This window comes from Neomonachus schauinslandi, unplaced genomic scaffold (genome assembly GCF_002201575.2).
Source record: "Neomonachus schauinslandi unplaced genomic scaffold, ASM220157v2 HiC_scaffold_568, whole genome shotgun sequence".
Lineage (NCBI taxonomy): Eukaryota > Metazoa > Chordata > Mammalia > Carnivora > Phocidae > Neomonachus > Neomonachus schauinslandi.
The window spans coordinates 15,540-42,330 of record NW_025409258.1 but is presented as its reverse complement, the minus strand read 5'-3'; the positions used below and the strand labels follow the sequence as shown (position 1 = coordinate 42,330).

The 26,791-nt window shown below is 54.0% G+C and overlaps 2 protein-coding genes across 3 annotated transcripts; both read right to left on the bottom strand.

Annotated features, from left to right (window-relative positions):
- Positions 1–349: 349 nt before the first annotated feature.
- Positions 350–4,683, bottom strand: LOC110572972 (kallikrein-1). The gene is made up of 5 exons (XM_021681426.2): positions 4,619–4,683; positions 2,733–2,892; positions 1,225–1,511; positions 939–1,075; positions 350–550 (listed from the first exon to the last, which is right to left on the bottom strand). Exons 1-5 carry the CDS (start codon positions 4,662–4,664, stop codon positions 395–397), a joined length of 786 nt encoding a protein of 261 aa, XP_021537101.1. The 5' UTR covers positions 4,665–4,683; the 3' UTR covers positions 350–394.
- A 1,717-nt stretch (positions 4,684–6,400) lies between these two features.
- On the bottom strand, positions 6,401–12,504 carry LOC123323732 (kallikrein-15-like). 2 transcript variants are annotated; one of them, XM_044912204.1, is made up of 5 exons: positions 12,462–12,504; positions 9,088–9,238; positions 8,505–8,788; positions 8,248–8,384; positions 6,401–6,774 (listed from the first exon to the last, which is right to left on the bottom strand). In XM_044912204.1, exons 1-5 carry the CDS (start codon positions 12,502–12,504, stop codon positions 6,622–6,624), a joined length of 768 nt encoding a protein of 255 aa, XP_044768139.1. In that variant the 3' UTR covers positions 6,401–6,621. The 2 variants fall into 2 exon arrangements, with proteins under 2 accessions (XP_044768139.1, XP_044768140.1); XM_044912205.1 differs by having other exon boundaries at positions 9,088–9,235.
- Positions 12,505–26,791: the final 14,287 nt, after the last annotated feature.

The window sequence follows — 26,791 nt, the reverse complement described above, 5'->3', positions numbered from 1 at the left end:
CCTACCCGCCCCCCCCTTACTGATGTTTCCGACACAATAAAACGTGGGCGCCTCACAACCTTTAAGTCCGACCCTCCGTTGCGTCCTCTCCCCTAGAGCAGGGTCGGGTCCAAACGTGTGAACCGGTATCGAGTCCCTGCCTTGCTTGCCCTTTGGGGTCTGAGCTTCTCTCTGCCGGTTTATCTACACACCTGTTTCTGCTCCTTCCTTTTCCCTAGCTCATTCGTGCACGCCTCCTGCCGGGAGCCTGGGAGGGCTGTAGAGGATTCTAGACTGGGCTGGGTGGATTCCCAGCTTCCAGGTTCCCAGCGTCTGGAAGGCCAGAGGACACGAAATGTGATGCGAATTTGATGCGTATTCGATTTTACTGGGGTAGAGAACATGGTGGGGGCATTCAGGAATTGGCTGTCATGGTCTCCTTGATCCACTCCAGGTGCGAGATCACTTTGGTGTAGACCGCGGGCATATTGGGGCTGCCACATGGGATGTGGCCCCAGGATGTGATTCCTTGAAGCACACCATCGCAGATCAGTGGACCCCCCGAGTCACCCTGCAGCACAAAGGGGAGAGCAAAAGAAAGGTCAGCAAGGTCCCCGGTTCCGCCTGTGGAGCACCAGCTCTAACACCTGGGCTCACAGAGCGCACACAGTGCTCCGGGAAAAGACACAGTTCTCTCCAGAGTCCACTGCCAGAGGGCGTCGGGATTCCAACAGAGGTGAACTTTGATGTGGAGGAGGGAGATCCGTGGGATACCAGGATGAGGGTGTGGGAAGGAAAGGGGGCAGGGGGGAGGGCGCTGAGACTCGGTTGGGAGAAGCTGGAGTTGGGCAGCAGTGGAGACGGATGCCTGGTTAGCTCTCAACAGCAGTCCAGAACCTGAGTCCCCTCCCCCAGCACCTGGAGGCCTGGGGGTGGGGGTGGGGGGACGGCTGGCTCACCGCACAGGTGTCCTTGCCGCCCTCCAAGTGTCCAGCACACAGCATGAACTCTGTCACCTTCTGGGAGTGGGCTTTGGCACATACATCATTGGACAGGAGTTTGAGGTCCACACACTGGAGATCGTCTGGGTATATGACTACAGACCAGAGATTAAAAGGGCTGTGACCAGACCCCCGGTGACTCCTCAGCCCCTCCTCACTCAGACCCTGAGTCCAGTCCCCAGCCCCCTCCTCCCTACACCCAAGTGTCTGGGCTCCAGGCTGCATGGTCTAGCCCCCCGCGTACACTTATCTGGTTCAATGCTGCCCCAGCCAGAGGCATAGCAGGTGCTCCCCAGTTGGGGTTCCTGGGTGGGCAGGTCCAGGACCCTCACAGCATCTGTAATCTGGGCGGGCTCTGCCAGGCGCAGCAGCATGAGGTCATGGCTATAGTCCTCTCCGGGGCGCTGGGTATGGTTCTTTAGGAGGTTCAGCTTGAATTCAGGGTGTGGGAAGCTACGACTGACCTGGACAAACTGGGCTGTGTCTTCATGCTCGAACAGGTTGTGGCGACCCAGCCAGAGCTGGTAATTGCTGGGGAGAGAGGGGGCCCCAGGGAATGAGGAGAGAGGAGGGGGAAAGGGAGATGGGGCCAGGGAGCGTCCCAAAGACAGAAACAAGGAGTAACCTTGGAGGGAGAGACAGTTGGGAAGATAAAGAGCTATGAAGAAAAGACAGTGAGTGACAGAAGGATGTGACAAGGTCAAAGACAGGGAGCCTGAAAAACAGAGAGCACAAAGGGAGAGTGGATGAGAGGCAGAGGGAGGACAGTGAGAGACAGAGCACAAAGGAGAGAGAGACAGAAGAAAGAGTCCCTGGGAGGGAAGGAGCAGGAGGGAAGGAACAGAAAGGGAGAAGAAGGCGCAGCAGGCTCAGTGAGACAGGGCCAGGAAGCAAAGGGAGAGAGTGAGGAGTGCAGGCGGTGGGGGTGGGGCCCAGCCTGAGAGAACGGGGAGGGAGAACAGGGAGGGAGGATGGGAGGAGCAGGGAGGGGGCCTGGGACCAGCTCAGCTGCAGCAGGGGTTGTGGGGCTGGCTCCCCAGCAGCCGCTGGCCTGGCCCCCAGCCCAAGGTCTGCTCCACCTCCCTCCCCAGACTTTCTCCCCCTTCCTCCTCCTCTTTCTCCTCCTCCTTCCTCCAGGGCCCCCACCAGGCTCCAGCTGAAACCAGCCTTTCCCTGTGTCCCCTGCAGAGCATCATTGTCCTGGACAGAGGGACTGGGCACATGAGAAGCCCTCTCACACATACATCTCAGGATAATCCCTTCTTTTTCTCTGGGGGTCCCCCTCAGTCCCATCCTGGCGGTGCTCAGCAGCGATGGGGGAGAGGGAGTGAGGCAGAGACCCAGAGAGAGAGAGAGAGAGAGATGGGGCAGAGAGATGGAGGGTGAGACCTACAGTGACAGGGAGGCAGCAGAGGGACCCAGAGGTGGACAGACACAGGGAGACACACAGAGACACCGAGACCAAACAGAGAGAGAGAGACAGGGATAAATCATACTCAGATAGACAGACACATAACAGAGCCAGTTACTGAGAGACACAGAGACACAGTTACACGGAGAGACAGAGACACAGGCTGCCATGAGAGGGCTTCCCTGGGGTTGTCCCTGCCACTCTCCATGGGACCCAGACCAGTACCATCTGTTTCCCTCAGTCCCCCAGCCTCCCCTGAGGTGAACCCAGGGTCGGTGCCCAGTTGTTCATTCCTGTGGGAGCACAGACACCCCCTTCCCACACGCCCTGCCCCCACTCACTCGTTTATGCAGTGGGCAGCTGTGAGCACCCACTGTGGGTTCACCAGGACACCCCCACACTGGAACTTGCTGTAATGGTACAGAGCTGCCTGCCAGGGTTGGGAATTCTGCTCACAGTCCCAGCCTCCTATGATCCGGGACTGGATGGGGGGCGCGGCTCCTGCGGAAGGGGTGCTGGGTCAGGGCAGGTGGGAGGCGGCAGCAGGGCCAGGGGTCCTGGGCTAGAAGAGGGAGCTGTAATGTTGGGTTGGAGGGACATGGGGGCAGAGGAGCAGGGCTGGGGGTCTGGGGAGATGGGCAAGGGGTGTGGGAAGTTTCTGGAATTCTGGAGCCATCCTTGGGATTATGGGTTGGTGTGGGTCCTGGGTGGGGAGACTATGCTGAGAACAGAGCCAACCACAGGGATCAGGCAGGAGACAAGAAGGCAGCGTGTGAGTAGCATGTGGCATGGGGATTGGGTGATAAGGGGGTGATTTGGGGTCTTGGCCTGGGGAACAGAAAATTGTAAGTTCTGAGAGGGAAAAAAGATTCTAGAAACAGAGAATATAGGGCCCCTAGAGAGTGGCTCAAAAGCTGGGAAGGAAGGATTTGGGGGGGTTACAGGGATCCCAGGCTGAAGAATTGGTTCGGGTCTAGGTTGGGTTTTGGGGTTCTTTAAAGATGCAGGGGAAGTCGGTCTGAGAGGCCAAGAATAGCATCTGGGCTGAGGAGTCTGTGTGTAACTTGAGGTCCCTTGACTGGGGCTGGGAGAAGGTCCTCTGGGGGTCTGGGGTCCTTGAACAGGAATGGCTTTGTAAGAGGGGTGAGGCCGTGGAACTGGAGTTGGGGTCAGGACTGGGAGGGGGCTCAGGGGGAGGCAGAGCTGGATGACAGTTCTTCTGGGATTGGGTGATTCTCATGGAGATGGGGTTCACAGTCTGAGGATACTGGAGGGATCTGGGGTTCTCTCGGGGGTGGTGCCGGACAGGAATGAAGATGGAGGCACACTGGGGCCAAGCAGCTGTAGGAATGCAGGGAGGACCCACTTGATGTGGAGTTTTAGAATCATATGCTGGAGTACTGGGGGAGGTAGGGCAGGACAGCGGGGTGTGAAGGTATTTGGGATCCTGGAGAGAAGCCCAGAAAACCAGAGCCATACAGGAGGGATTCACTTGGGGAGGGCTGGAACATGGGGAGGAAGGAAATTACACAAGGAAAGGAACCTATAGTTGGGGGTTCTGGGTGTTCTTCCTCAGGGAAAAAAGGGGGATGCTGCATCAGGGTTCAGGGTCAAAGAGTTGGGTAAAGAAGAGACATTTGTAGGACCCTCATACCGGATGGGTGGGCCCACCTGGAGTCACAGCCCAGAAAGTCTGTTTGGGGAGAAGCGTAGGTGTCTGATGGAATTTGGGGGTCCTGGGAAGATTTAGAGGGAACCAGATGTCAGGGACTAGAGGACCCAGTTGAGAGCTGACAGCCAGATGGGAAAAATCACCAGGGTGTAGAAGGATTTGGGGACTCAGGAGACAGAGCCATAGAGAACAAGGGGGTGGGTGGGGGTGATCAGGGTCCCAGGGTCTGCTGGGATTGGGAGCACTCCTTGGAAGAGTTGGAGTCCCCCAAAGAGAGAGACAGAGATGGCCCAGGCTTGGCCTCTTTGGTGAGGGGCAGGAGTCTGAGTGGGGAAGAAGAGAAAGTTCTGGGGGTTCCTGGGAGGGAGCAGGGACCGATTGCAAGAATGAGGACTGTGACCAGGAGGAGGGGCTGAAGTAGGACTTTAGGGGCCTGGGAGAGAGCCTGGGACCTGGGTCTGGGGTGGACTGTGGGATAGGAAGAAGTTATGGGGGGTGAGGGAAGCATGAGAGTCGGGCCCACTCCCCCACCCCACATCTTCCCCACTGTCTCACCAGTCCCTGCCAGGGACAGGGCAAGGCACAGAACCAGGAACCACATGGTGACCACGGGCAGGCTGGTGGTGAGCTCGGAGCTTGGAAGCCTCACCAAGGAGTGTTTTAAAGCCCTCACTCCCCCCTCCCCAGCCCCACCCCTGCCCTGCTGGCACCCAGATGCTGGCCAAGGCCCTGCCCCTGCTGCCTGGGGGCTGGACACCTCCTCCCACCCCAGAGCTGCGGAAAGGGCGGGAGAGCGAGCACCTGTTATTCTGTGGGCCCTGATTGTGCTGGAAGCATTCCTGGGGCCTGAGGCCAGACAGGGCAGGGCCTGGAGCTCCTGGGCCCCTGCTCAGGGAGACAGAGACAATGAGGGGAGGTGTGCGGGGGTGAGTGGGAGAAGAAAGAGGAGAGTGGAGGAATCACTGACCTCCAATACAAAGCCCCATATACTGGAACCCCAAGGACTCAGTGCACCCTCAAACACCAGCAGTGGGGCTCTGATTCCTTTCTCCCTGCACCACTTGGAGCCAAAATGCCAGTCTCCCAGCTTCAGCTGTCTCCGAAACATAGCTTTGGCTTTCAGAACACCCTGACTCTGGCACTCCCGAACTCAGGATCTAGGCCCCAATCTATTGTTTCTCTCCAAATAAAATTGTGGTGGTTACCACAGTCCTAGTGCCCCCAGATCCAGAAATATGAAGTTTCAGTGGTCTCCCTGAATAAGTTCCCTAGCATTTCAAAATCCAATGTCCCCCTGCCCCCAAACAATGCTGGGATCCCATTATACCCCACACCTACTCCTTGTTCCCCAGATCTGGATACTCAAGGTTATGTCCTCCAAAGTCCCACGAATTCCAGACAATCTGCCTTCCACCATCAAGAGCATCCTTTCCACAAATTCTAATTTCCCTTCCCCCAGTAAAATATTTAGGTCTCAGGAGCCAGGTTCATGTAGTTCAACATTGGGTGACCTTGAAGATCACATTTGGGGGGGATCTCTGTTGAGAATTGGGAAGCAGATTTCTGCAGCCTCAGTGTTAAATTCATAGGCCCCTGACACCCTCCCTTGGTTCTTCAGTAAAATCAAAGTAGGTCGCAGGATAACTCAGCCTCCACTGTATGTGCCTAAGGAAAGGAGAACATTTGCCTTTTTGCCTGGCTACCAGGAAGCCCACAACTAAATCGCGAAGACAATGAGGTCATTCTTTTTTTTTTTTTTTAAAGATTTTATTTATTTATTTGAGAGAGAGAGAGAGAATGAGAGACAGAGAGCATGAGAGGGAGGAGGGTCAGAGGGAGAAGCAGACTCCCTGCCGAGCAGGGAGCCCGATGCGGGACTCGATCCCGGGACTCCAGGATCATGACCTGAGCCGAAGGCAGTCGCTTAACCAACTGAGCCACCCAGGCGCCCGACAATGAGGTCATTCTTGATCATCTAGTGTGTGCTGGGTCTTTTCACTGGGGTCCAGAGATATATTTCCCCAGTGCCAGGCACTATTTGAATCAGTTCATATGAGCCTCCTTATTTAATTCTTACAACCCTGTGAGGTAAGCAGTATGATGATCTCTGTTTTACAGATGGGGAAACCGAAGCTGAGGGGCATTGGGTCTTTTCCTCAAGATTACACAGCTGATCCTATGCATATGTGAATGAAGAGAGCCCTACTTCAAGCCATTTCTCTTCACCTAGGTATTGGGGCAGTGGGCGAAAAGGAACAATATACAGTAGCTCTGGGTCCCCAACCAGTCTCTGGCTCCCACTTCCCTTCATCCCCAGAAGAAAGTCACAGAAACTCCTACAGAGAAACTTGCATCAGCACTCTTGTTATCTCGGGGTTTAAACAGGTGACCTTGAGCACCGGCTCTGGCCTGAGACGGGACAAGTCCTTGGCTAACATCTGTGCCTTGGACAAATGAGGTCTTGAGGGATGGCCCAACACTGTCCCAGGTCAGGTCAGCTGCTGGTCAGCTCTGGGAGCTTCCGTTCAGTCAGAGACATAGGTGGTAGACCAAAATGGTCAGTTCTTCTTCATGGTTTCCTTAATCCACTCCAAGTAGCTGCAGACTTTGGTATAGACTCCAGGCTTCATTGTAGCATCACAGGGGACATCACCCCAGGACACAATGCCCTGCAGGACTCCCCCACAGACTAGGGGTCCCCCGGAGTCACCCTGTGGGAAGAAGGGAAAGTGTGAATGGGAAATTTCTGGATCCCGGTGCCCCCATCCCTATCCCAATCACCATTCACAACCTCAATCAAAATCCAATCCAACCCCACCCCATGCAATCCCACCCCAACTCAACTCAATACAACCCAGTTTAACCCAAACCAATCCAACCCAACACAAGTCAATACAACTCGGCCAACCCATGTTCTATCCTTCCCATGTAACCCCAACCCAATCAAACACCTACATCTTCCCCATTTGGAATCAAACCAGACCTACTCCCATCCTCACTGCCAACACAACCAATCCCAGTCATCATGTCTTTCATATCCTAGACAAAGTTTGCCCTATCCCCAATTCAACCCAACATATTTTCCATCTAAAATCAAACCAGGGGCACTGGTTTGGTTTGGTTTGGGTGCTGGGGTGGCTCAGTCGGTTAAGCGTCTGACCCTTGATTTCGGCTCAGGGTCCTGAGATGGAGCCCCACATAGGGCTCCAGGCTGCAGGCTCCGTACTTAGCAGGGAGTCTGCTCAAGATTCTCTCTCTCCCTCTCGCTCTGCCCCTTTCCCACCTCGTGCTCTCTCTCTCTCCCTAAAATAAATGAATACATCTTAAAAAAAAAATTAAACCAAGCCCATTCCTGTTTTTTTTTTTAATAAAGATTTTATTTATTTATTTGACAGAGAGATAGAGAGAGAGTACAAGTAGGCAGAGAAGGGGCGCCTGGGTGGCTCAGTTGTTGGGTGTCTGCCTTCGGCTCGGGTCATGATCCCGGGGTCCTGGGATCGAGCCCCACATCGGGCTCTCTGCTCAGTGGGGAGCCTGCTTCTCCCTCTCCCACTCCCCCTGCTTGTGTTCCCTCTCTCACTGTGTTTCTCTCTGTCAAATAAATAAAATCTTTAAAAAAAAAAAACAAGTAGGCAGAGAAGCAGGCAGAGGGAGAAGGAGAAGCAGGCTCTCCACTGAGCAGAGAGCCTGATGCGAGACTCCATCCCAGGACCCTGGGATCATGACCTGAGCCGAAGGCAGCTGCTTAACTGACTGAACCACCCAGGTGCCCACCTATTCTTTTTTTTAAAAAATATTTTATTTATTTGAGAGAGAGAGAGCACGAGCAGAGGGCCAGAGGGAGAGGGAGAAGCAGATGCCCCGCTGAGCAGGGAGCCAGGCATCGGGCTGGATCCCAGGACCCTGAGATCATGACCTGAACCGAAGGTAGACGCTTAACCGACTGAGCGACCCAGGTGCCCCAAGCCCATTCCTGTTCTTAACTCAAACCCAGGCCATTCCAAGCCAACCACCAAATCGTGCACCCCAAGCACAACCCAATCCATCTCCAACCTCATCCCCATTCTAACTGCTCTTCCTTCCCCATCCCCAGACCTATCCCTAGCATCTTTTCTGGCCCAAAACAAGCACAACCTGATCCCATCCCAACTCCCAAACCTGTCCCCCTACCCCATGGCTCTGACCTCACAGGAATCCATGCCTCTGCCCTCTACTCCTGCACACACCATAGAGGCCATCAGGCGCCCTGGGTAGTCCTTGTTACAAGATGTGGCCGGGATAACACTGATGTTGGCACAATGCAGCGTATCCGGGAGACTCACTGGGGAAGACAGTGGACTTGGAGAGAATCCGTATTTTCAGGCCCTTGTCTTCTTCGCGCAAGAGCCCTGGAGAATAGGGTCCCTGGAGGCCTGACACCCAGCACCATCCTTTCACGCACCTTGTGACTCTGTGCTCCCTTTGGTCCCAGGCTTGTCATCAGACACCAGGCCCCAGCCAGACACCACGCAGGCCTCACCCGGTTGGGGGCAACGCGTGGGCAGCGCCACGGGGCGCACTTGCGGGGACAGGCGCGCGGGCCGGGTTAGACGGAGCAGCATGATGTCGTGGCGATGGCTGCGTGCTTCGTAGCCCGGGTGCGGGAGGATGCGAGCCACAGTCCGCAGCTGCTCGGGGCCATCGCGCTTGCGCAGGTTGTGCTCGCCCAGGCGCACTCTCAGGAAGCTGTGCGGGGCCGGTGATCACCCGCAAGCGGAGCGAGGGGTAGGCAGAAAGATCAAAGAGCGGCGAGCTGGGGTCCCCCCACCCTGCGGGCGTCTGGAGATGCCATTACCCTCTGCCCAAGGCGCCGAAGCCAGTGATAGCTCCAGCCGCTGCCCCTCAGGGACCAAGGAGGTGCACCCACCCCGAACTCAACCCCTCAACCCCCAGGCTCCTGCTCTTTCCTCCTCAGGATCCAAGATTCTCAGATCCGTAGACTTTTGCCGCCATGCCCCTCAGGACTTAGAGCCCTGTCTTCATACCGGGTTTGGCAGTGGGCTGCAGACAGCACCCAGTGTGCGGAAATGAGAGAAGCACCGCAGTTGAAGCGCCCACGCTCAAATAAGGCCACTTGCCACGGCTGGGAGTGGGGCTCACACTCCTCACCTCCCGGCATCTTGTCGTCCTGGGCTGCTGGGGGAGGGGGCAGAGGAGAGTCCCTGAGGACAGATTCCCTTTCCTTGGGCCCTACACCTTGCCTGCACCTTGCCCATACTATGTATTTTTCACTTCTGCTTGCCCCCAATCTCTTAGGACGTCCCTGTCCTTGAATTTTTAGCACAGCCTTCTCTCCGGCTTTTACAACTGCTGCTTGTTTTCTCCAGAGCTGTCCCCCTCCCCTTGGCCCTCACCCGTTTACTACAGGATTCTGAGAGAGCAGGGAGGTGGGAAAGGACCAGAAGTCAAGAAGTCCTCTGAGATTAGGAGTGAAGACAGGGACACTGGATACAGGGCCAGAGAGATGGCCACTTGGAACCAGCCATTCAAGGTCATCGCCAAGCTGTCACAGACATCAAAAGGATGTGGCCACTCGATATGTACGACACGCAGTCTTGGCTCCAGAGTCTGGACATCTCAGGCAATTGCAGATGTGGCCACACAAGGTCATGGGCAAACATAGGCACAACCAGTCTTCCAAACTTAGGAACTGAGGGAGAGAGCACTTTAAGCTGAAATTCACTTGTATATACTTGGGTTGCAGTTTCAAGAATCACAGCACAGACATTCATAGATATATATAGATATATATATATAGAGATATATATGTGAGCACACACACACACATCCACAGACACTGATTTGCACATAGAAGCTCACACCTAAATTTACAGTCTCCAGGGGCGCAGTTGGTTAAGTGTCTGCTGTCAGTGCGGGTCATGATCCCAGGGTCCTGGGATCGAGCCCCGCATCGGGCTCCCTGCTCAGCGGGGAGCCTGCTTCTCCCTCTCCCACTCCCCCTGCTTGTGTTCCCTCTCTCACTGTCTCTCTCTCTCTGTCAAATAAATAAATAAATAAAATCTTTAAAAAAATAAACTTACAGTCTGCAGTGTGGGTCTGAATATACCAGTCACAGACTTGCCCACTAATGCACAGGGACTGGACAAGAAGGTGGGGTCCTTAATAAGGGTACACGGGGAGAGACATACATATACACTCAGGCCTCCAAAGACTTGTTCACAGACACGAGTCTAAGTATAGTGGTTGAATCTGGAATGTTAGAGTAAAGCCCCTGGGTCCAAACATGTTATCTGTGAGCGTCTGAGCAAATTATTTGACCTCTCTGGGCCTACGTCTCTTCATCTGTAAAATGGGATTGTTGTAAGGATTAAATAACATTATGTGTGCCTGAGTGTGTGTGTCTATGATGTCTGGCTTATTATAGTTGCTTAATAAAGACTAGTTATTTTAGGGCGCCTGGGTGGCTCAGTTGGTTAAGCAACTGCCTTCAGCTCGGGTCATGATCCTGGAGTCCCTGGATCGAGTCCCGCATCGGGCTCCCTGCTCAGCGGGGAGTCTGCTTCTCCCTCTGACCCTCCCCCCTCTCATGTGCTCTCTCTCATTCTCTCTCTCTCAAATAAATAAATAAAATCTTTAAAAAAAAAAAAAAGACTAGTTATTTTAAACAAATGACACATAGATTTATTTATGCAGAGATACATGTAGATATTTAGGTTCTGGACAGAAATTTAGCCAAAGTCAGTCAGATATATGATCGGGCTCAGATGAAGATAGTCAAGGTCAAAATTGTGATTCGTCTTCAAGTCACTGTGGGGATCCAGAGTAAGAGACATGAACCCAGAGAGCCAACACTCAGATGTGGACCCACTAGATCAGACCCCAGGGAAACAATGGACACAGGGCTAGGCATCCAAGGTCAAAAACATAGCCAGAGACATAGGACAGGACATATTTTCCCATCTCTAGATGAGCCCCCCAGTCAGTCACCTGGTGTTCAAAGTCACTCATTGTGTTTCACATAGGGAACCCAGTTCACATATGTGGGCAGGATGTGGACACACAGGGCTTTGAAAACCCACCACACACACACACGCACACAAACACACACAAACACACACACACGCACGCACTGCACCATGCACAAGGATATAAACAGGGATATTTCAAGGTTATAAGACCATGATCCGCTACTGGGCAATGGGGATATGACCCCTGAAGGTCACAGCAAGGCACACAGACACCCACCCTGGGAAGGGAATTTGCGCAGCCAGACCAAATGCCCATCCTCTGCCTGCCAGGGTCAGGAACTGGGCCAAGGGCCCTGGCAAGGTTGGGGGAATGCGGATGTGGTGGACAGGGGGCTTAACAGGGAAGGGTGGGGTTGTTGTCCTGCAAAGAAGGACAGAGGGTTCGGGCTGAACAGCTGGGCATTGAGGCTGCCCCTGGCCAGTACAAGCCGGAGGAGGGTGGAGGCCCTGGCTGGGTGCAGTGGGCAGGCGGGAGGCAGGGAGGAGAGAGCACAGAGAAAGCCTGAGGGAAGGCTGGCAGCAGGGGGGAGCTTCAAGGGGCCCCCAGAGGCGAGGCATCAGGTTACAGTTAAATTCTCCATGGGTGGTAGCTGAACATGGGCTGGAGTTTTCCTGCCTCCCAGGGTCACCTTGACCTAGTGGCCACTCTCCTCCGGCCTCAGCCCCTTCACCTGTCAGATGAGGCCAGTAGAGCTCACCCCATAGAGATGTTTTGAGAATTAGGTGAGCTCTGGCCTATATCCACGTGAGTGTCTGGCATACACCCAGCACTCAGCAATGCCAACACGTCCTTACAGGGCACTGCCCTGGACCAAGTACCTTCTAGTGCCTCACCCACGGGACCAGATTCAATCTTCACAACCCTGGAGGCATCTGCTGTTATCTCCGTGGTCCAGTTGGGGATCCCGAGCCACAGAGATGTTAAGTAACCAGAACATGGTGAGTTGGAATTCGAGCCCAGAAGTCTGTGTTCTTGGCCTCTTAACACTTGTTTGAAGGCTTATTATGAGCTTTATCTACATTATGCTATTGAAACCTCACCACTACCGTCATAGGTAAGTGCTGTCTTCTAGAGAAGGCACTCTAGGTAGAGAGAGGTGAAGTAATTTCCTCAAGGCCACACAGCAAGGAAAGGGCAGCCCCAGAACTCGAACTCAGGTCTGTGTTCTTGTTGTCAGGAGCAGCAAAAGGCCCTAGTTGGCATGGGGACTCTAGAGCAGCCCCAGGCCTCTGACGGTCTTGGGGTAGGGTGAGGACTCGGGGAGGGGGAATGGGGGGTAGTGGAAGACTGCAGGGCCTGGATTTGTTCCTGATGTGGGGGAGGGGCACCACATTCCCATGGACCCAGACCTGACCTGGGCCCACCTCACCTGCAGACATCAGCAGGAAGGAGAAGGTGAGGAGAAGCCACATTGCAGAGCAGGGACGAGGGTTCTGTTGAAGTCTGGGGAGGGGAGAGAGTGAACCGGGGTGAGGTGGGACACTTGTGCCTCAACCTGGATCCCTCCAGACACAAACTCATCCCACCTGCCGCTTGAGAAATTTCTTCCACCATCTTTGTGCCCCCACCCCCGCCACAGACTGCTCTCCCCCTCCCCCACCCTCCCCCAGGTTCTCCATCTCTGAGGGTTGTTCCTCCAGGCACCAGAACAAACCCTCAGGTGCCCCCACAGCCTGTCAGATCCCAGCACCATCCCACTTGCTCCTGGATCTCTCTCCATGCTCCAGACTCTGGCTCAGAATACATTTTCCCCCAGACCCTACCCCAGCCTCCTACCTGGGCTCCTGGGTGCCCACCACCCCCCCCCCTTGCCATCTGTCCCCCAGTCAAGTTCCCACTCCCCCAGCCTGTTCCCCTACATGGCCCTGCATGGTCTTTCCACACCCAGAGTTGACCATGTCCCACTGCTGCTTATAGCCCTCATGGATCCCCAGCACCCCCAGGGTAAAGTCCTAGCTCCTCAACCTCACTTTCGAGGATATGAGTGGTTTCTCCCCTTCTACCAGCCCCTCTGACCGGATCTCTCATGACCTTGCCCTTCTAGACACAGCTGATTCTCCCATTTTCCTTCCTGTGATTCCATGTCTCCATGCCTTTGCTCAGGCTGTTCCTCCTCCCAGGTATGCTATTCCCTTCAGGGTCCACTTCCTCCTTGAGGGATTTTCTGACCATCTCCAGTAAGTGGTGTCTGCCTCCCCCACCAGACTGAGAATTTGCTGTGGGCAGGCCTGGCCTGACTGGACACTGGATTCCTGGTGAAGGGTCCAGTCCATGGGAGGCCCCAGCTCCCCTCATCTTCCAAATTCATATTTGCCCTCCACAGCTCAGCTCCCACCTCTTCTGGGAGGCCCTGAGACCTAACAGGTATCTTTTCTGGGCCTCACAGCCCCTGGTGTGCCTCCATCACATCACAGATTCCCAGGAACACTCAGGAAAGGTCGTCTCTGTGTCCCCAGCATTGCCCAGCCTGGAGCCTGGCACCTGGGACACCTGGGGAGGTTGAGCTGAGCTGACCTGAACCCCTGATAACTCCTGACCTTGTTCTTGGCTCTGATACAAACGCTTTCGGGGACATCCTCCTTATTCACTTCATCCCCTCCCCCGCTGCAGCTCCTTCTTGCATCTCCAGGACATTTTCTTGGTTCAGGTCCAACTTGAGGCCTCAGTAAAGGACACATGGACCTACACAGGTGCCCTTGAAACTCAAGTCCCTCAGGGCAGTGCATGTCTGCTCCCTGGAACCAGGGCATCCAGTGTCTCCCCTAGACCAGGGCAGACCTGTGTCTCCCTGGGTGTCTCTCAATCCCCCCACCCCCGGCTCTTGTCTCAAAGATCTCACACCCTCCAGATCCTCCAGCTTCATCTGGGGCAGCTTGGATACCAGAGAAGGGGAGCAGGCACCCGAATACCTGAATTTATAAGCTCCTGGCCCCACCCAGGTCTAGGGGGTAGGGTGGGGTGGGAGGTGGCTGAGAGTCAGGTTTACAGGCGGGAAAGCCTAGGTAGCTAGTGGGGTGGGGGACAAGGCCTAATGAGCATTTATTAGGTTGAAGCTTTTGTCTGAGTCTGTAAGGAAGAATTCCCTGCCAGGGACAGTTCCTCAAGGGAGAGGATGTAGGAGGGCAAGAGCCCCAAATCAGAGGAAATCAACAGATGGGACCAACAGTCTGTAACGTGGAACCTGGAATCTGGGGTCTAGAGTGTGGAAACTGGAATCTAGAGCCATGTTTCTTGTGCCTGGAGTAGGGTTCTGAATCTTGGATTCTGGACCTGGATCTGGACCCCCTCAGTTCTGGATTCTGAACCTTGGATCTCTGATTTTGGACAGTGGATTCTGGATCTGGATCTCGACTTTTGGATTTTGGGTTCTGGATTCAGATCTCTGATTCTGGATCTGGGTGCCTGGGCCTCCTAACTCTGGATCCTGGGTATTAGATTCTGGATCTTGGGTTTTACACTTTTTGTTGTGGATCTCCAACTCTGGACTGTGAGTTTGGAGGTCTAGAGTCAGACATTTATGACCTGAAGTATAGAGTATGGAGTTTGGAGTCTGAATTCTGGAGTTTGGGTCTGGAATCTGGATCTTAGAGTCTGGTCTTTGAGTGACAGGTCTTAGTCTTGGATTCTAGATCCAAGGCCTTTGAATCTAGAGTCCAGACTAGGAGTCTGGAATTTGGTGTTTGGAACCTAGGACTTGAGGTCAGAAATCCTCACATCTGCTGTGTGAAGCCTGGGGCCTGGAGCATGAATGGTAGATTTTGAATTTTGAGTTTTGGGGCCTGGATTCTAGAGTCTGGGTCTAGACTTTTAAGATTTCATGGATTAGCTTTGGAGTGTAAAGTCTGGAGTTTCAAACCTGCATTGTGCATTTAAAAGGCTGGACTAGGAGATATGGGCCTGAGTTCCATGAGTCAGAGATTACTAGAATCTTCTCTGTAGTATGAATTTAGACACTGGGAGACTGGAATCCTTAATCTGGATCCTGTGGTCTTGATTCTGCATTTTGGTGCTTGAAATCTGGATTCTGCTTTCTGGTGATCATTATTAAAATGACTCAAAGCTTTGGGAATTTGAAGTTGTCTTCTGGTGTCTCAGGACCATAGGAGGGCCCTCAGCAATTTTCTAGAGTCTTTCCTGGCTTGTTTAACTAATGAGGAGGCACAGAGAGCAGGAGGAACTGACCTCAGATCACCCAGTGAAGGATGGGACCTATTTTAAATATGGTCCCTCTCAGTATCTGAAAAGCCATCACCTATATGGGAAGGGGCTGCATGAACAGAGCTGACTGTTTAGGGGATCAGTGGCCAATGCCAACGGGTCCTTGGCCCTTGATTTCCCCACAGATAATATGTGAGAATGATGGCATCTAAGCCACCAGATGTCTTTCAGATATTCGTGAACCACAGACCCTCAGTTATTCCAGAATCTTAGGGTCTCAGTTATTCTAGAACGATAGACCCTCAAAATCTCTAGAATACCAGACCTTCAGATTGTAGAATCTAGTATCTAGAACCTAAGGTACCCTGGAAGTCTAGGTCCTCGAGCACTTTAGAACCCAAGAGTTTAAAATTGTCTAGAACCATGAACCTCCACATATTCTAGAACCCTAGATCTTCAGATGTTCTGGAACCCCCAGACATTTAGACATTCTGGATTCCCAGGCTAGAAACTATTCTAGAACTCTTTTGCCTCTTTATCTGGCTACAAATTCGTGCTGATAGTCTCTAGGCCTCACAGTGGGCCACAGCTTCAGTTGGACAGTTCCTGTGTACCTTGAACCTCATTTATCCTCCTGATAGCCCTGTGAAGTGGTTACCATGGCTTCCTTCTTCTTCTTTTAAAGATTTTATTTATTTATTTGACAGAGAAAGACACAGCGAGAGAAGGAACAGAAGCAGGGGGAGGGGGAGAGGGAGAAGCAGGCTCCAGGCTGAGCAGGGAGCCCGATGAGGGGCTCGATCCCCGGACCCTGAGATTATGACCTGAGCTGAAGGCAGACGCTTAACGACTGAGCCACCCAGGCGCCCTGGCTTCTTAATATAGAGAAAACTGAAGCCCAGAGAGGGGCGTCATAGGCACTGGTCACACAGAGGGTGCAGAGGAATCCATTGTTCTGACTCTTGGAGCACCTGGTTGGCCCGTTTGCCTCAACTCCGGGAGCCACCTCCCTCTGTTGGACCTGGGTGGTGATGAGGGGAAGGAGGTGAACCCCTGGGGTAATCATCATGACAGCTTCCCTGATGCCAGGCTAAGCGCTTTCCATCATGATCGCATGTGTTCCTCCCACTAAATCACGCAGGCAGTTGTTGTAAACATCCCCGTGACACAGATGGGGACACCGAAGGATCTCACAACTAGCTCATCCCAGGCTCACAGGCTCAGTGGGAGGGCACCCTGCCCCGCCCCGGACGCGGTGACGTCAGCGCCCTTCCTCCCGCCCACTCGGACCACGAAGACCTGGGCTATCCATCCACATCCTCCTGGGCCTCTTTCCAGTTGTCCTTCACCTCCACAGGCGGCCTGAGTCTGCCTTGCTCCTCCTCCTCCTGCGAACACTTCCTGAAGCCTGGAGCCTTTCTTTCCTCAATTCCTGTGGTTCAACCACCAACAGCGCAGGTCTCCCTCATCTGACCTTGAACTCCAGCCTCGGGCAGCCACCTGCTCCTGGACGTCCTCCCACACCCAATGTCCTCAGGCCCTTTTTTTAAAAAAATTTTATTGTTATGTTAATCACCATACATCATTAGTTTTTGATGTAGTGTTCCATGATTCATTGTTTGTGTATAACACCCAGTGCTCCATGCAGAATGACCCTCTTTAATACCCACCACCAGGCTAACCCATCCTTCCACCCCCTCCCCTCTAGAACCCTCAGTTTGTTTTTCAGAGTCCATCCTCTCTCATGGTTCGTCTCTCTCTCCGATTTCCCCCCCTTCATTCTTCCCCTCCGCTATCTTCTTTTTTTTTAAACATATATTGTATTATTTGTTTCAGAGGTACAGATCTGAGATTCAACAGTCTTGCACAATTCACAGCGCTCACCATAGCACTTACCCTCCCCAATGTCTATCACCCAGCTACCCCATCCCTCCCACCCCCCACCACTCCAGCAACCCTCAGTTTGTTTCCTGAGATTAAGAATTCCTCATATCAGTGAGGTCATATGATACATGTCTTTCTCTGATTGACTTATTTTGCTCAGCATAACACCCTCCAGTTCCATCCATGTCGTTGCAAATGGCAAGATCTCATTCCTTTTGATGGCTGCATAATATTCCATTGTATATATATACCACATCTTCTTTATCCATTCATCTGTCGATGGACATCTTGGCTCTTTCCAGTTTGGCTATTGTGGACATTGCTGCTATAAACATCGGGGTGCATGTACCCCTTTGGATCCCTACATTTGTATCTTTGGGGTATATACCCAGTAGTGCAATTGCTGGATCGTATGGTAGCTCTATTTTCAACTTTTTGAGGAATCTCCATACTGTTTCCAGAGTGGCTGCACCAGCTTGCATTCCCACCAGCGGTGTAGGAGGGCTCCCCTTTCTCCGCATCCCTGCCAACATCTGTCGTTTCCTGACTTGTTAATTTTAGCCATTCTGACTGATGTGAGGTGATATCTCATTGAGGTTTTGATTTGGATTTCTCTGATGCCGAGCGATGTTGAGCACTTTTTCATGTGTGTGTTGGCCAGTTGGATGTCTTCTTTGGAAAAATGTCTGTTCATGTCTTCTGCCCATTTCTTGATTGGATCATTTGTTCTTTGGGTGTTGAGTTTAAGAAGTTCTTTATAGATTTTGGATACTAGCCCTTTATCTGATATGTCATTTGCAAATATCTTCTCCCATTCTGTCGGTTGTCTTTTGGTTTTGTTGACTGTTTCTTTTGCTGTGCAAAAGCTTTTTATCTTGATGAAGTCCCAAAAGTTCATTTTTGCCCTTGCTTCCCTTGTCCTCAGGCCCTTCTTACTCACTTTGTCCTAACTCATTTCTCTCTCCCCAAACTCCTCCTCCCGTGTTTCCCATCTCAAGGACAGCTCTACTGTTCACCCAGTCCTGTGGTCAGTCCCCCAAGGCACTGTCCCCGTCCCTTCCTTTTCCTTATCTCCTACAGCTCCAGCTCCAACCCTTCTCTCCATTCCTTTGGCCTGGCTGCAGCTCAGGCATCCTCCTCTGCTCCTAGAACCTCGCCTCTAGCCTCCCGTCCTCTATTTTGTCTCCTCCCACCCATAACCAGGTGGTCTCAGAAGGTCTCTCTACACTCAGAGTTGACCTCTTTCCTCCCCTGCTCACAACCCTTCAGTGGTGACTCTGCATCACCCCTGGACAAGGGCCCTGCCTTCAGCGAGGCATTTGAGGCTGGGATCCCCCATCTGAACAAGCCTCATCTTGAACCCCTTTCCCCAGGGAGACAGTCACTGTGTCCCTCCCACCCTGGAATGGGACTGGACTCCTGGTGCCTGAGGCTCCCCTTCACCCCCCCACCTTCAATGTGGGGCCAGTTGAAGGTGGTGTTTCCGGGTACAGGCTCTGGAGTCAGAGAACCTGGGCTCAGACCCCCCACTTCACCACTTGCTAGTTTGGGAGATTCTGGTGTGTCTTCCTTTCTCTGCTTCTGATTCTCATCCTTAAAATCAGATAATCAGAGGATCCCCTCAGAGAGTTTCCCAAGGAGCTAAGGGCACCGTTAATTTCACCCCATTTCACTAGCGAACAGACAGTGGGGAGGCGAGGGCCCCAGTCGTTCAAGGTCATCCAGGCTGCAGAAGTTGGGAGGGGGTGGCAAGAGAATGATCCAAGTGGTCCTGTTACCCCTTGAGTGCAAAGCATCATTTCTCTGGTTATCAGGGTCTCAGTGTGGGATAGGAGTGGAAAAGGGGTGGGGATGGTCTCTGGGTTGGATGAGGTAATATGCATGGAACAGGTGTGTAAATCATAAAATTAGGCTGGCACTTAAAAGACTGGTTAACACAGGATGTGATTCAGATGTGGACTCTAAAGCCAGGGGCCTGGGTTGGCATCATGCCTCAACCCCTAATACTGTGCAAACTTGGGCAAGTCACTTGGCCTCCTTATGCCTCAGTTTCCTCATCTGTAAGATGAGAATAATTGCTTCTGCCTCATAGGAGTGTTTTGAGGCAATAGTGCCTGAAACCCGTGCCTGGCATTTAATCAGTGCTGAGTAATCCCAGATCATTTTCAGTCCTGTTTCCCCTGGGAACAAAATCATAGGGAGGGGTGCTCGTACGGTCTTTCTTAGATGACACAGTCGGGCAGCGGCAGATCGGGGACTTGAAGAATCCGAGTCTGTCCACCTCTCAGATACGGCACCTTTCCTTTATGGAGACTCCCGTTTTACTTCCTGGGACACTGAGTCCCAGGAAGAAGAAACAGATGTGTGGGGCCCTAGCGTGAGAGTGTTCTATCCAGCAGGGAGAACGCTTCATGTACGGACTAGGATTACTAGGTTATCTCTGAGACTTTATTTCTCATTCTGTGCTGGGGGGAGCGGGAGGGAACCGAGACTGAAAACGTAGCGTCTTTTCTTCTTGTCCTGGAAGGCTCCCGCCGCTAGGTGGCGCCAATGTGCGCTTGTCCACGGGAGGTCTGCTGCTGGGTCTGAGGGGGGAGGGTTTGGGGGAAGCACGCAGAATTCGGGAACTCAAGGAGGTGGATCTTGGCGTCGGCAGAGAGGCGAGGTTGGAGACTCGTCCTGGGATTTGTCCTTAGTTGTTCTGCAGGAATTTTTGGATCCAATCAGTGAGCGGGCACAAGTTTGTGTAGGTATTTGGTTGGTGTGCTGGGGTTTTCCACAGGGGTGGACTCCCGTGGACACAAAGTCCTGCGAGTATCCCTCCACCCCAGACCAGAGGGCTCCCGCCGTCATTCAGGGACAGAGGGAGAGGGGCCAAGATCCAAGTCAGGCAGAACGTCAAGCAGAACGTCAAAGCTGGTGGGAGTGGGGTTGGGGGAGAGAGAATATGACACGGAGAAGAGGAGTAGAGAGACAGAACAGGACAAAAGACAAAGGCGGGCAGGACAGGCCTCCCCCCCCCCCATCCGCCCCGTCCCCAGCCGCTCCCCAGGAGCTGCCGTCTCAGCCTGGGGCCCCCTCTGCCTGCTCCGTCCTGAAGTTCAATTTCTGCTCTTCTGGGGGTCCCCCAGCCTGCCTCTCTCCATCTTTCTCTCTCCCTCTCTCTCTCTCCCCTCTGGTTCCCTCTCTTTCTTTCTTCCTGCCTCTCTGTGTCAGAATGCCTCCCTTCCTGCATCTCTCTTCATCTCAATTTGGGCATCTCCTTCCTCCTTTTCCTTCAACCTCCCTCCTTTCTGCGCGTCTCGCCGGCTCCCATTTTGTTCTCTTTGCGCCTCCAGTCCCACTGGAGTGTGCTTCTGTGTTCCCCAGCTCCTCTTTCTCCCTCCCTCTCTCTGCATGGGGCCTGTCTCCTGCTCTGTTTTACCTCCCTGTGTCTCCACATTTCGTCTCTTTCCATCCACTCTCTCCTTCTCTCCACCCCACTCTTGTCTCCCTGTGGACAGGTCTCCTCCTTCCTCCCCTGCCTTTCCCAGATCTTAAATGCAGGGCCCTTTGCCTTTCAGCCTCTGCTGCTGGAACAGAATGTGCAGGGTGGTACAGCAACTTTTGCAGACCTCTTCGGTCACCTCCCGCATCTTGCCACACCGCAGCACTGGGGGACTGGCTTGGGACACACCACGAGGAGAGCGGAGAAAGTCAAGGACGGGGACATAGTGAGACGTAAAGATAGGGCTCATTTTTCCTCCTCCAGACCCAGCCGGAGATAAGGCAGGGGGTACCCGGGCCGGTCCACTTGGGGCGATGTTGGTGGAGTCCATGTAGCTGGAGCCGGTGGTTGCCGCATTCAGCTTGAGCAGCGCCAGGCTGTTGACAGTGGTGGGGACAGCGGTACTCTGGTGCGGCACAAAGCAGGAGGACTGGTGGGCAGGTGAGCTCTTCAGCAGCTGCTTCATCAGGTCCCATCCCCATTGCTAACCTGGCTCCACCCTCCCTCCCACACGCATCTTCAATGACATCTCCATCCTGGACCACAAGGATGAGGAATATGGGCGCCAAGACAACCTGCCTGATCCCACTCTCTGCCTGAGAGGCTGAGCTGGGATTCGGACCCAGAACTGAAGGAGTCTCCCTCACAACGGACAGACTCCACTCTCTGCCCTACTCTTTGGGTCCTCTTGTCCAGCTTCTAAGCATCCCTCCAAGCTAAGTCTCCATAGCTAGGCCACCAGCCCTCTCCTGAGAGAGATTTTTTTTTTTTAAAGATTTTTATTTATTTATTAGAGAGAGAGAGTACAAGTAGGCAGAGAGGCAGGCAGAGGGAGAGGGAGAAGCAGGCTCCCCACTGAGCAGGGAGCCCGATGCGGGACTCGATCCCAGGACCCTGGGATCATGACCTGAGCCGAAGGCAGCCGCTTAACCGACTGAGCCACCCAGGCGCCCCTCCTGAGAGGGATTTAACTTAATTCCACAGCCGCAGCCTAGACCTGCCTAGATAACATCCAGTCTAGGCCCCGCCCCCCCCTCCCAGCCCCCAGAGCTGAGGCCAGTCCGGTCCTTCCGGAGGAGCCGCAGAGACCACGCCCCGCCCCGTCCTGGTTGGGCACAACTTTTTGCAGCGCAGTTCTTAGAGTGAGCTCAAGGTCATAGAGCTCACGGCTTGTACTGCTGCCCTGAAGTGAGCACCCGGGAGCAACGTCAGTTCTGAGTTCAGAATGACCTACTGGGCAGGAGGGGGATGGGATAGAGGGGGAGAGTGGGGGCTGGGGGCCTGTGAAGAAGGTTGGGGTGAGAGACCAGGTGCTAATAGGCCTGACCTGGGCTGAGGCAAGGGGACAGAGGAGGGGACAGTCAGTGAGAGCCAGGAGGCAGGAGGGGCCAGGCTTGGGGTTGGATGGGTTGGGGGAGGGGAAATTAGGAGTGGGAGACTTACAGACCCAAGGGTGGAGGAGGACCGGGCTTGGGGAAAATCGGTGGGCTCAAATGGGCCTTGGGGAGGTGAAAGGCTGGGGTGCCCACCTGCGTGTTGTGTGTGTAGAATATTGTGAGTGTAGACGTCTCCTTGAAGCTGCTCAGCTGAGAGACTACGGCCAAAATTCAGATCATTCTAGGTCTTGTCTGCCCCTCTCTTCACTCCCAGTCGCTCAGCAAACCCTGTGGGCTCCCTTTAGAAGTATAAGAAGTAGACCCCTTCGCCCTTCCTGACTCCACCCTGGCCACCCCTGTCCTCACTCCACACCAGGCCCTCCCTGCCCCCCTTCACCCTTGTGGTCTGACCCCACACAGATGCCTGAGGGACCTGTGAACACCCAACTCAGGCCCCATTCTGCTTCTGCTCAGCATTGCCCACAGCCCCCGGGCCCCTCAGAGGAGCCCCCAGGTGAGGCCCCACAGGATGGGCCCCTTTCTTCCCTCTGGTGTCACCTCCCGCCCTCTCCCCTTGCTCACTGGGCTCCATCCACACTGGCCTCGCTGACCCTCACACACACCAGGCCCACTTCCCCCGGGGCCTCTGCACCTGCTCTTCTCTGCTCTTTCCCCACGTTCCGCTGGGCTCAGCCTCACCTGCTGCAGGGGTCTGTGTTCAATCCCACCTCCTCCCTGCCCTCTCCCTCAGCACACGGGCTGTCTCCCCCGGCCCCACAATGTCTCCTTCTGCCCCACAGCACCAGCACCTCCTAACATGCACTGTCACTTCTGTGTCACGTTCACTGTTTCTGTCTGTGTCCCCTCACACAGTGGGGGGGCTTCTCTCTGTCTGGTCACTGCTGTCTCCCAGGGGCTATGTTGGTGTTGGGCACGCAGTAGATGCTCAGTAAGTACGTGCTGCCTGGAGGAAGGGATGAATTGTGACGTGGAAGACTGAGGTGCAGGTGGTGCCTGGATGGGGGTGTGGGATAGGGCAAGGCCTGAGGCCCTGGGGGGCAGGGCTAGAGCTGGACAGTGGGACTGATGCCTGGTTAACCCTCGCACCCCCGGCCTGAATCTGGGTCCCGTCCCCCAGGCCAGGTGGCTGAGGGGGAGAGGTAGGCTCACCGGGCAGGTGTCCCTGTTGCCCTCCAAGTTCCCAGCACACAGCATGAAGTCAGAACCCTCTGTACATGATGTCTGACACACATGTCGTTAGACAAGAGTTTGAGGTCCATACAGTGGAGATCATTTGGCTTCCTGGCTATGGGCAATGGAGGGACACGGCTGTGGGCGGCATCATCTGGCTCCTCAGTCCCCCCCTCCTTGGGACCGAGAGGTGTCAGTCCCCAGCCTCCTCCTCCTCCAGACCCAGATGTCCTGGATGCACTTGATGAAGTAGTCCTGGCATATATTATTTGGGTCGATGATGACCCAGCCCATGAGGTGGCATTGGCATAATGCCCCATGGTGGAGGAGAGTCACGGGGGAGGCCGGTGGACTTGGAGTGGACCCATAAGTTCATGTCCCTCAGCCCAGAAGCCGAAGAGTGTAGGTTTCATGGACTGTGGGCCTCTGGCTCTTCTCAGGCACCTTCCAACTCACGGTTCCCTGAGATTTTGGGCTCCTCGTGGGACACCAGGGCCCAGCCAGGTGCCACGCAGGGGGCAGCCACAGGGGGCAGGCATGGGCCGCACTAAAGGAGGAGGCCCGGGATTGGTGAGGCACTTGGTACTGGCTCCTTGCTGCCAAACGACGTTGTGGTGGCGACCGCGCCCCTCAGCACGGTTGTGGCTGATGCCTGATGCAGCCTGCTGTTGCTTTGGGTCATTGCATTTGTGAGATTATGCTCCCCCCAGGGGCACGGGCTTGGAGGCTTGCAGGCAGGTGGTTACCCACAAGCTTGAGTGAGAAGACAGAAAGCAACCAGTGGGCAACCTGGAGACCTCTGGCCCTTTGGGAATCTGGAGATCCCGTTACCTTTCACCAGACCCTGGAGACACTGTCTCAGCCTTTCCCTAGACAAATATGCAGAACCCCCAACCACAACTGCCAGGTCTTCCACAGAGTTGATTCCTTAAATCTGCATCCTTTACAAAATTTTGAAAGCTTAAGCCAGTCTCTAACCATTTCCTCAGCCTGGGAGCCCTACCCTCTTGGGCTTCATATCCCACCCTCAGACCTTCTTACATGGGGCTCTTCTCTGTGCTTTGGAGAATGCTTATTCTCACAGAATCCACAGCTTCCACCACCTTCTCTCCCTCAGTCAAAGACCCCAAATATCCCAACACACTCAACCCCCATACCTGATGCCTACTCCAGATGCCTTCTTGTCTCTTGCCCTGATTCCTGGGGTGGGCTCTATTTCAGCATAAAGTTTTCCCACCCAAGACCAGCCACCAGCCTACAATCCCAGGGATGGCTCCAGAATCCCAGGCCCTTCCATACCTCTTGCCCATCTCCCAAGACCCCCAGCCCTGCTCCTCTGCCCCCATGTCCCTCCAACCCCATAGCACAGGAGTCTCTCTTAGCCCAGGTCCTCCCAACCCAATTGCCACCTCCCACCTGCCCTGACCCAGTACCTCTTCCATAGATGTTACGCCCTAGGACCATCCCCGGATCACAGGAGGCAGGGACTTTAAGAAGCATTCCAAACCCTGGCAGGTGGCTGTGGACCATGATGGCAGCCTTGCCTGCGGGGGCATCCTGGTGCACCCACAATGGGTGCTCACAGCTGCCCACTGCTCACACAAGTGAGTGTGAGCAGGGTGTGTGGGGAGGGGGTGTCTGTGCTCCCACAGGAATAAACAACTGGACACCGACCCTGGGTTCACCTCAGGGGAGGCTGGGGGACTGAGGGAAACAAAGATGGTACTGGTCTGGGTCCCATGGAGAGTGGCAGGGACAACCCCAGGGAAGCCCTCCCCTGGCAGCCTCCTGTGTCTTCCTGTGTCTCCCTGTAACTGTGTCTCTGTGTCTCTCAGTAACTGGCTCTGTTATGTGTCTGTCTATCTGAGTATGATTTATCCCTGTCTCTCTCTCTCTGTTTGGTCTCGGTGTCTCTGTGTGTCTCCCTGTGTCTGTCCACCTCTGGGTCCCTCTGCTGCCTCCCTGTCACTGTAGGTCTCACCCTCCATCTCTCTGCCCCATCGCTATCTCTCTCTGGGTCTGTGCCTCACTCCCTCTCCCCCATCGCTGCTGAGCACCCCCAGGATGAGACTGAGGGGGGCCCCCAGAGAAAAAGAAAGGATCTCTTGAACATGTGTGTGTGTGTGGGGGGGCTTCGCATGTGCCCAGCCCTCCCTCCAGGACAATAATCCACTGTAGGGGGACACAGGGAAGGGCTGGTTTCAGCTAGAGCCTGGTGGGGGCCATAGAAGAAGGGGTAGCGGGAGAGGGAGGGGGAGGGGAAGAGGAAGGGGGTTGTGTTTGGGGGGGGAGGTGGGAGGGGAGTGAGCAGGAGAGGGAAGGAGGAGGTCAGATGAGGGGGGAGGGCAGAGAGAGGGAAGAGGTCTGGGGAGGGATGCGGATGCCGACCTTGGGCTGGGGAGCAGGCCACCCATATGGAGCCAAAGAGTGGGAGGGAAAGGGAGGGGCAGAGATAGGTGTACTCCAGTGGTTCTCAAATGGGGACAGTTTGGCACCCTCCCACCCCAGGAATGTTGGCAATGTCCGCAGACATCTCACATAGGTTCTGCAAGGACACACATAAGCAGGTGGATGTCCATGTTCTCTGTGGTGATGGTGAGATGAAGAGGGATGTGTGTCCACTCTGAGAGAGGGGACAGTGACAGGTGGTAGATGCTGTCCACAGAGCAAGGAACAGAAGTTGGAAGCAGGGCATACCAGACAAACACAGCAAGGATGAAACTTAGAACAACCCACTTTGTCCTGGAGGCCGTGGGAAGCCCTAGAGAAATTGTTAGTAGAGGAGCAGTAGGGTCAGCTTTGTGTTGTGGGCGGACAGACTAAGGGAAGAGACTGAAGTCCCTGGAAGCTGAATTACTATGGGGGGTATGTTAGAGGTGCCCTCAAACACCCTCAGATTCAATGATTTCCTAGAGTATTCAAGGAACTCAGAAAGGCTGTTATACTGTGGTTTATATGTTTTTTTAGAGTGACTGTCATACTGTGTTTTATATGTTATACTGTGGTTTATATGTTTTATTACAATGACGATACACATCAAAATCAACAAAGGAATCAACAATCGAAATGTGGAGAACTCAGGGACAAATCTGCAGTTGTCTCTCCCAGTGGAGTTGCATGGACAGCACTTGATTCTGCCAGCAACAATGTGTGACAAGTACAAAGTATTTCTAACCAGGGAAGCTCATCCCAGCCTTGGTGTCCAGAGTTATAGAGGGGGTCAGTATAATTGGCATGGAGTGCCTGCATGATGGACCCTGACCACTCAATCTCCCGTCTCTCCAGAGGTCCAAGTGATACAGCATGGCCCAGGCCCAGGTGTACAAAAACAGGCATTCACCATAAATCACGTTGGTAGCATAAACTATCTGGCATGGCTCAAGACACCAGGTATGCTAAGGCACTCTTATCAGGTGGAATATTCCAAGACATCAGATGTTATCTTCCAGAAGCCACTCAAGGGCAAGTCCTTTCTTCGGACTATGCATGGTTTGAGCACCACAGGTCTGCTGAATTAACCTTTTACTGCACAGATGGTGAGGAAATGGAGGGGTGAGGAAAGCACTTGGAGATCTCATTTGGACTGGTGATTGAATGCATAGT

Bases quoted from the DNA above. Each gene is read 5' to 3' on its own strand.
- LOC110572972 (XM_021681426.2), bottom strand. From the start codon at position 4,664: ATGTGGTTCCTGGTTCTGTGCCTTGCCCTGTCCCTGGCAGGGACTG. The intron at 2,893-4,618 runs GTGAGACAGTGG...CCCCTTCCGCAG, and splicing joins CCTGTCCCTGGCAGGGACTG to GAGCCGCGCCCCCCATCCAG. The intron at 1,076-1,224 runs GTACGCGGGGGG...TCTGGTCTGTAG, and splicing joins CAGCATTGAACCAGATAAGT to TCATATACCCAGACGATCTC.
- LOC123323732 (XM_044912204.1), bottom strand. From the start codon at position 12,504: ATGTGGCTTCTCCTCACCTTCTCCTTCCTGCTGATGTCTGCAG. The intron at 8,385-8,504 runs GTGCGTGAAAGG...TGTCTTCCCCAG, and splicing joins AGGGAGCACAGAGTCACAAG to TGAGTCTCCCGGATACGCTG. The intron at 6,775-8,247 runs GTCAGAGCCATG...TTCTTCCCACAG, and splicing joins GAGGCATGGATTCCTGTGAG to GGTGACTCCGGGGGACCCCT.